The sequence below is a fragment of the Berghia stephanieae genome, chromosome 4 (assembly GCF_034508935.2).
Source record: "Berghia stephanieae isolate SIO BIC M18660-M18661 chromosome 4, UCSD_Bste_1.3, whole genome shotgun sequence".
Classification (NCBI taxonomy): Eukaryota; Metazoa; Mollusca; class Gastropoda; order Nudibranchia; family Aeolidiidae; genus Berghia; species Berghia stephanieae.
In genome coordinates this window covers 28,487,377-28,496,849 of record NC_088363.1, presented here as the reverse complement: position 1 = coordinate 28,496,849, position 9,473 = coordinate 28,487,377, and the positions used below count along the sequence as shown (strand labels likewise).

General features: G+C 34.6%; 1 protein-coding gene across 1 annotated transcript in view; it reads left to right on the top strand.

The window, feature by feature from the left end:
- Positions 1-499, top strand: part of LOC144971976 (uncharacterized) — a 4,466-nt gene extending 3,967 nt beyond the window's left edge. Inside the window, exon 2 of the mRNA XM_078913057.1 lies at positions 1-499. This exon is cut by the window's left edge and continues 1,196 nt beyond it. Within this exon, the coding sequence (XP_078769183.1) occupies positions 1-415 (415 nt within the window). The 3' untranslated portion in view covers positions 416-499.
- Positions 500-9,473: the final 8,974 nt, after the last annotated feature.

Here is a 9,473-nt window from a genome sequence, read left to right as displayed (position 1 = left end):
TATGGCTTACGACAGGCACACGTGTTTTTTGGACACAAATACATCGATTTGGATTCTGATAATGGGTTTGCTGTTTCCTCTTTCACTTACAGTGATATCTAACGGCGTCCTCTTTGCCATGACTGTGAAGGAAATTGTTACAATTAAACATTTGAGGAAAGAACACAACCATAAACAAGGCGTTATGACGTATGTGAAACTATCAGCAATCACAGGACTCTCTTGTCTCATCACAGCTGCTGCTATTCAGTTCAACAGTCCGATTGTTTCCCTTGTAGCCAGTCCTTTTGCAAGTTTACAAGGAGTATTTATATTCTTTTCTTTCACCGCCAATACTCGGGTTCTAAATCTTTACAAGGATTTGATTTCACACCAAAAGACACATTTTCAAGTCAAATCCACTGTTAATTCTTAGACATTAATAGTTAATAAAATGTTCACGTCAACAGCGCAGAAAAAAACATAATTATGATTTTGCAATCAAGTGATAGATAGATACTATGATAATAATAATAATGATAATAATAATAATAATAATAATAATAATAATAATAATAATAATAATAATAATAATAATAATAATAATAATAATAATAATAATAATAATAATATAATAATGATAATAATATATTCTGTATTGTTAAAAAATGGGCATTTGACATTTACAATGTTTGAGATTAAAAATACAATACATAGATAAACAAAAATACATTAATAAAATAATATATAAACATCAAAATGATAATGATATAAACATCAAAATTAAGGTGACGTGTCATAGGACAGTTTAGAAAACAAACCCCATAAATTCTCTCTCTCTCTCTCTCTCTCTCTCTCTCTCTCTCTCTCTCTCTCTCTCTCTCTCTTTCTTTCTCGTTCTCTCTTACTCATACGAACAACACCGCACACCCCTACACACACACACACACACACACACACACACAAACGAACAAACATACACACACACAAACACACACACACAATATGCACAGAAACACAAAAGCGTGGAAAGTTGTAGAGGTATAATATTGCCAGTGATGTTCTTCTTTATTTATAAGAATCAAAATTGTACTTACATAGCTTTTTTAAAAATTGTTTTAATCGCAGAAGGTATGAGAGCAAATTTATATCTATTAAGATCTATTTATTAAGTTAAAAGCAAAGACATATGCTAATAATTGTGACACAATGATGGTGATAATAATAATAATAACAATAATAATAATAATAATAATAATAATAATAGTAGTAGGAGTAGTAGTAATAGTAGCAGTAGTAAAAAAATAATTAAAATTGAGCTTTTATATCGCGCTTTACAAGGGGTCCCTTGTCAACAGTAACATTTAACATGTAGGACGGGACAAAACGCCTGTAGGCGATATTACAATTGTTCGGAGAAAGACAACACTGTTAACGGCCAGGTACTCATTTTACACCTGAGTACGGTGAGAGAATGTGAGTAAAGAGCCATTTCCAAGGACTCTACTATGCGCTGAGCGCGAGGCTCGAACCCAGGACCTTCCGATCCGAAAGCGAGTGACATACCACTAGACCACATAGCCGCACAAAAGTAGTAGTAGTAGTAGTAGTAGTAGTAGTAGTAGTAGTAGTAGTAGTAGTAGTAGTAGTAGTACTAGTAGTAGTAGTAGTAGTAGTAGTAGTAGTAGTAGTAGAAGTAGTAGTAGTAGAAGTAGTAGTAGTAGAAGTAGTAGTAGTAGTAGTAATCGTAGTGGTAGTAGTAGTAGTAGTAGTAGTAGTAGTAGTAGTAGTAGTAGTAGTAATAGTGGTAGTAGTAGTAGCAGCAGTAGTAATAGTAGTAGTGGTAATGATGATAAGAAAGCGAATAGTCTTCAAAAGTCGTATTGTCACTTCCTTCCTAATGACGTATGGTAACTTAATAACACTGGCTCTAAACTATCGGAACAATGGCGGACGCCGTATGAAATATTTCCCCCTCGAGCTTAAACGCGTATCCAGAGGAAAAAAACCCCATCAATTTGATCATGTATTGACTTTTACACATTCTGATCACTAGGCATATGAAAAGGGAATGAAAAGTTCTAGCCAGCATAATAATAATAATAATAATAATAATAATACTTTATTGCATCCCAAAAAGGAAATTTTTTGTACAGACGTGTTATAATTTACACATAAGATAAAAATACAATGGAAATAGGATGTATATATATAAAAAAGGAGCAGCTCTATAACCAGAGCTGCGCCTTATAATATGAACAATTTCAACACTGTAAAATAGCCAAAACCGTCACCACAAATTGAAAACCGAAAAGACCGCAAAACAAACAAATCAATAAATTAACATCCACATTTTTAAAAAGCAAAAATGAGAAATAATTATACAAAATGATTATTGCTTGTTGTTATAAAGCCTAATACTGGACGGCAGAAAAGATTTTCGGTGTCTCTCTGTTTTCGTTGAAATAGAGAAAGGGCGACCACTTCTTTCTGACATAATAATTGATGGTCTTAGTGGATGATACTGGTCATTTAATATTTTAGTTATTTTATTTATACAAAATTTCTCGTATAAAAGATCTACATCGTCAACATCATTTATATAGCGTTTAATGGATTTTTTAATATTTGAATTTATTTTGTTCCTTTCCACTGCTAAGCAATTGCCTCCCCAAGCTGTTATACAAAATGACAAAACACTTTCGATTACTGCTCTATAAAATAATGTGCAGAGGGTTTTATCTATTCTAAACTGAGAGAGTTTCGATAAAAAATATGTACGTCTGCACATCTTATGCCTAATTATTTTCAAGTGTTCATCCCACTTGAGCCTGTCATCAATCGTTACACCAAGGTATTTGTAGTGAGGAACTCTCTGGACGAATTGGTCCTTTAATTTTAACGGTTCTATCGGTTCCTTCACTCTCCTAAAGTCAATCACTAGCTCCTTTGTCTTGCTTATGTTAAGCTCTAGGTGGTGGGCATCACACAAAGACACAAATCTATCAATTTCTTGCCTATAAGCCACTTCGTTGCCATTTGTTATGAGGCCTTGAAGAGCGGTGTCATCTGCAAACTTTATTAAAGGTACACTCAGGTTTTGACTTCTACAGTCATTCGTGTATATTGTGAATAATACAGGGGACAATACACAACCTTGAGGAGCGCCAGTATTTGTAGTTATACAGGAAGATTTGTTTTGCCCTAATTGAACATATTGTGCTCTCTCCGTAAGAAATTCGAGCACCCAAGCAATTATATACTTGTTTAAATTCAGACTAGTCAATTTTTGAACAACCAACTGAGGTTGCATTGTATTGAACGCTGAAGAAAAATCTGCAAAAAGCAATCTGCAATAGCTCCTAGCGTGATCTAGATGCCTGTAGATTTTGTTTGTAAACAGCAAAATGGCATCCTCTACGCCACGTCCTGGTTTGTAAGCAAATTGATGACTATCACTCAATGGCATAAACTGATTCCTAATTTTAACAAGAACAAGTTTTTCTAAAGATTTCATGACTATTGAAGTCAGTGCAACAGGTCTGAGATCGTTCATAGTTTCAAGTTTTTCTTTTTTTGGAACAGGAATAATTTTCGAAGTTTTCCAAATTTCAGGGATTGAAACGCATTGGAGGGACCAGTTAAAAATATGTGTATAAATGGGGGAAAGCTGGTGGGCACATTCTTTTAATAGTTTTCCTTTCAATCCATCCGGCCCAGCAGCCTTCCTCTCGTTTAGTTTCGAAAATACGAATCTCGTTTCCTCTTCACTGACCTCAACAGCCATTTCATCTTCCAAAGCCCTGTCTAATTTATGTTTTTCATTTTCAATATCAAATTTGTTTGCTGTGTCGAAACGTGAATAAAATTTATTTAAAGTTTCAATTTCGATATCTTCTGATATAATCGTGGGCTTTGGATTATAGTTCACAGCAGTTTTAAGCCCCCGCCACGTGTCCCGTATATCCCCAGAAGAAAAGCATTTTTCAATTTTATTTTTGTACTTGTCTCTACAACTAGATATTACCCTCTTTATCTCTTTTTGTTTTGTTTTCAGATCTTTTTTGTTTCCACTAGTATAGAGAGTTTTCTTTTGGTTCAATAAAAGTTTTAGATCTTTTGTTATCCAAGGCTTGTTGTTAGGATAATATTTTATTTCTTTTTTACAAGACACTAGCTGTTCACAGAATTTTAAATACTCACTCACACAGTCATTCAGCTCATCCACACTATCACATGATTCGATAAAAACATTCCAGTCAGTGCATTCAAAACAGCCACGCAAATCTTCACACACACTTCCGTTCCAGATCTGTACACTTTTCTTTACTGGTTTTACACGTTTAAAAACAGGGCGGTAGGTGGGGAGTAGCAAGAGCATGCAGTGGTCAGATAAACCTAATGGGGCACGGGGTAAACATTTATAACTATTTTTAATATTACACAGGAATAAATCTAATGTTTTTTTGTCCCTTGTCTCGCAGTCCACGTATTGATGAAGTCCCGGGAGAGTAAAATCGTTACATTGGTTAAAATCGCCAGTGACCATCAATACGGCATCCGGTGACTTAATTTGAATGTCCTGTATTTCTTTCCTCAAAATATTTTTCGCTGTGGTGTTGTCTGATGATGGTGGAATGTAGACGTTGATGATGATGACATGAGTATATTCCCGGGTAGGTAATATGGTCGTGACGAAACAGTAATAAAATTCAATATAATCGTCACAATACATTTTCTTTATCTGACAGTTATTGGGGTGGCACCATTTGTTGTTAATATATGTGCACACCCCACCCCCAGTTCGTTTATTTACATTAGTCCGATCTCCTCGAAATAGTGAATATTGTTCAATATTAAAACATGATGATGGTATGTGAGGAGATAGCCAAGTCTCTGTTAACGCTATTATGGAGGCTTGACGATAGTCACTATTAAAACGACACAGTGAAAACAGTTCATCAATTTTATTTTTCAGTGACCTTACATTACCTGTCACTACACAGGGTAAAAATGGACGAAAAGGCCGTCTGTTAAATTTTGTTTTTATTCCTCCCTTTCTCCCCCTCTTTCTTACTTTAATAAACGATGTGTCAATAGTGGGTGGTGGGGGTGACACGGGTTGGAGGGATCGGAGAGTCTCTGGAGTATAAGTTATCGATAGGCTTATTTTGGCAGTAAAATCACAGGCTAAAACACCATTTATGCTTCTTCTTCTTCTTCTAGGTTCCATGCCTGGTCCAGGCTTCGGATACTGCATGAATTATCTCTCTCCATTCCTCTCTGTCTCTTGCTTTTTCAAACAGCTCTTGGATTGTTAGGTTGGTGAAGCCCTTCAGTTGGTCTATGAGTGTTTTTCTTTGTCTCCCCCGGGCGCGTTTACCAGGTATTTTTCCACAACTTGCCAGGTATTCATTCTTATCTTTCCTTACTATGTGTCCGAAAAAGGATAGTTGTCGATCCACTATTAAGGGCATTAGTTTCCTTTGTTGGTATGTTTGTTTTAGCACTTCTTCGTTCGTTTTGTGTGCAGTATACGATATTCTCTGCATCCTTCTCAAGCACCACATTTCAAAAGCTTCAATGTTCTTTTGTGTTTCTGCATTTGTAGTCCAGCTTTCGCATCCGTATAACAAGATTGGCCACACGTAGCACTTCAAGACTCGGAATCTAATCCCGAACGACATCTGTTTGTTTTTCAAAATGTTTCCCAGGTCCATGAAGGCCTGTTTGGCTTGAGTTATTCTTGCTCGTATGTCTCGGTTACATCTTCCATCTGTTGTCACTATTGAACCTAGGTATTTAAAACTTTCTACGTTGGTAAGTTGCTCGCCGTGAATCGTTATATTGCAGGTGTTGTTGTTTTCGGGGTTTTTCTGTATTACCATGCATTCCGTTTTGGTGATATTCACTTCCATTCCCTTGGCTTCACTATCTACTACCACTTTGTCAACAATCTTTTGAAGTTGGATTTCTGATGTTGCAATGAGTACCGTATCGTCTGCGTATCTTATATTATTTATGTTGTGACCTCCTACATTTATGCTTATAAATATACTAATAAATATAAAAATCAGGAACAATATATACTTCACATCCATTTTGAATAAAAATTAGGCTTAAATTCCGACGATTGAATGATAAATGAATAAAAATATGTGTAGAAAATAGGTAAATATTCACAACACGTCTGTTGTCGCCGGAAGCCAGCGCCGATTCAGCATGAAGAATAAAAAGTAATGATTTTCTTTGTTTAGAACCAAGATGGCCGCCGTTGTCAAGCTCAATTCCATAAGTTGAAAAAAGAAAGGAAGCAACCAAACAGATAAAAAACCGCTAAAAATTTTGCACGTCACTACCAATGCACATCCTCACCAATCTTATTCTAACAAATTGATCATAGAACACAAATACCTGCACACTATTGTAAACTATTTTACTTGACGCTCTTCTGCATGTGAAAATGCACAAAATGATCTGAACTTTGAATTTACCAAATTGTCACTTAACTTCTATACATTGTAGTCTTTTAAAAAGTGAAATTATGTCCGTGAACACTTTATCTTTGTTTCATTATTTAATATATATGTTTAACGAAAATAAACACTTCATGTTTGCTTGTTTGTTTGCTTATTGTTTTTGTATATATGTATGTATATATGTATATATATATGTATATATATATATATATGTATGTATGTATGTATGTATGTATGATGTAATGATGTATGTATGTATGTATGTATGTATGTATGTATGTATGTATGTATGTATGTATGTATGTATGTATGTATGATGATGTATGTATGTATGTATGTATAGTATATATGTATGTATGTATGTATGTATGTATGTATGTATGTATGTATGTATGTATGTATGTATGTATATATGTATATATGTATGATGTATGTATGTATATGTATGTGTGTATGTATGTATGTATGTATGTATGTATGTATGTATGTATGTATGTATGTATGTATGTATGTATGTATGTATGATGTATGTATGTATGTATGTATGTATGATGTATGTATGTATGTATGTATGTATGTATGTATGTATGAATTAATGTATGTATGTATGTATGTATGTATGTATGTATGTATGTATGTATGTATGTATGTATGTATGTATGTATGTATGTAAAATATAGAGCGCACGGTATCCTGAACAATGAGGCTCTTGGCGTTTAAATCACTTGAACACAACACAATGTAGATAGTACATGACATCAAAAAAGAAATGTTTTTAAGTATTTCTTGAAAACAGACAATGATTTGGATCCTCGGATGCTCTGCAGAATGGTGTTCCATACAGACGGACCAAAATGAGGAAAGGACCTTGTTTCCGCCTTTGTACGAATGCGTGGGATAGCCAATCGGGTGGTGTCATTGGAGAAATGCAGGGTTCGTGTTGACGAATATTTCTTTAGGAGTTATCTAAGTTAGGGAGGGGAGTGTTTTTCAGACAACGACAAATTAAGACACATGCTTTGAATTTGACCCTTTTCTTAACAGCCAGCTACTGTAATCTTCGAAGGAAGGTGTGACAGAGTCAAACCCCGAATGACCAATTTAGCAGCATTACTTTCCGAGACACCAAACAACAGAGCATTACAGTAATCCAGCTTTGAAAATAAAAGAGAAGCGACACGTTTCTTGGTAACATCCTCAGAAAGGAATTGTGGAATAGATCCATTTTTTTTTTCAATTGACACATCACTGATCGGATATTTGTTTTAATTTGATGATCCATCCACAATTCCGATATCTAAAAATACTCCAAGATTATTGACCTTGTCAACAATATCTTTTGACAGCTCTCTCACATTCAATTTCTTCTCGTTCCAAAATCTTCTGTTCCCTACATACATCACCTCCGCTTTGTCGTCATTCAACCATAGCCTGTTCCCACCCATCCAATAGCTTACACTCAGTACGCATTTTTCACATGTACTAATGCCATTTTAAAGTTTTTAGTACATTCAGATTCAAATAACCTGGTCTCATAAGCATATTGGTGATGGAGCAGGCCAAGACCCCTGATAACCTTTGAAAGTGGATATATGTAGAGAACAAAACACTCAGGTCCAAGAACTGACCCCCGTGGGACACCCCATTCTAAAGGAATTTGATCGGACCTCAGACTATTTACAACTACAATTTGTCGTCTATTTAATAGATAAGATTTAAACCAACTGAGTGCCGTATCAGAAATGGGGAAAGTTATTTCTAAACGTTTTAACCGTAGGTCGTGATCGATAGTGCCAAAAGCTGATGGTAAATCAAGAAGGTTCAGAAGTGTACAGGAACCCTTATCGATGATTTGAAGATCACTTACAACCCGGACAAGAGCAGTTTCGGTCGAGTGGTTTTGCCTGTAGGCAGGCTGAAAGATTTGTTCCATGGAATATTTTTGTGTGTGTTAGAAGTTAGTTTTAGGACCAGCTTTTCAAGAGTTTTTGATCAAAAAGAAGGTTAGAGACAGGACGATAGTATTTAAGGTTTTCTTTGTCAAGATTTCCTTTTTTTCAATAAGGGTTTTACATACGCAATTTTGTAGATAATAGGCACAGCACCCGATTTGAGTAATTTATTTATGATGAGTGATGGATGGTATTAATCCGTTTATACATAATGTCGGTTTTAATCGGATCGAACTCCATCATCATTCTTACCACTATTATTAGAACTAGTATCTACCACTACCCCTCCCCCCCCCCCTTTTTTTTTTCTCCCCACGCAACTACATTCCACAGCAGATCACGCACACATGTATACACCACACACACACACACGCACACACACACACACACACATATATATATATAAATATATATATATATATATATATATGTATATATACATACACACACAATGAGAACACACCTCAACATGTCACTTCATATCAACACTAATCACTGCCAAATCAACGGCATACTTAGCCGAAGTAAGGACGTAAATAAATGAACAATATCGATCCCTCGAAAGAAAAAAAAAAACATACTACGGACATTTGTCGACTGACGAATGGAGGACATAGAAACTATTGTATCGGTAAAATATACGTGAGTGACTTTATTCATTTTTATATTTTCTACCTACCAACACTCATATGTATATGTATTATATATATATATATATATATATATATATATATATATATATATATATGTGTGTGTGTGTGTATATATATATATATTATATTATATATGTATATATATATATATATATATATATATATATATATATATATATATATATATATATGAGTGTTGGTGAGTACCTGTAGGTACGAAGGTGCTCGATAACATTGGTTAGAGCATATAAAATAACTAAGGACACTCACATTTTTTCTGTCGATGGAGCAACATCGAACTCAATTGAAAAGTAAACTACGGATCTATTGTCGACCGACGATACGGAAACCAGTTGAACAATTATATATATATATATATATATATATATATATATATATATATATATATA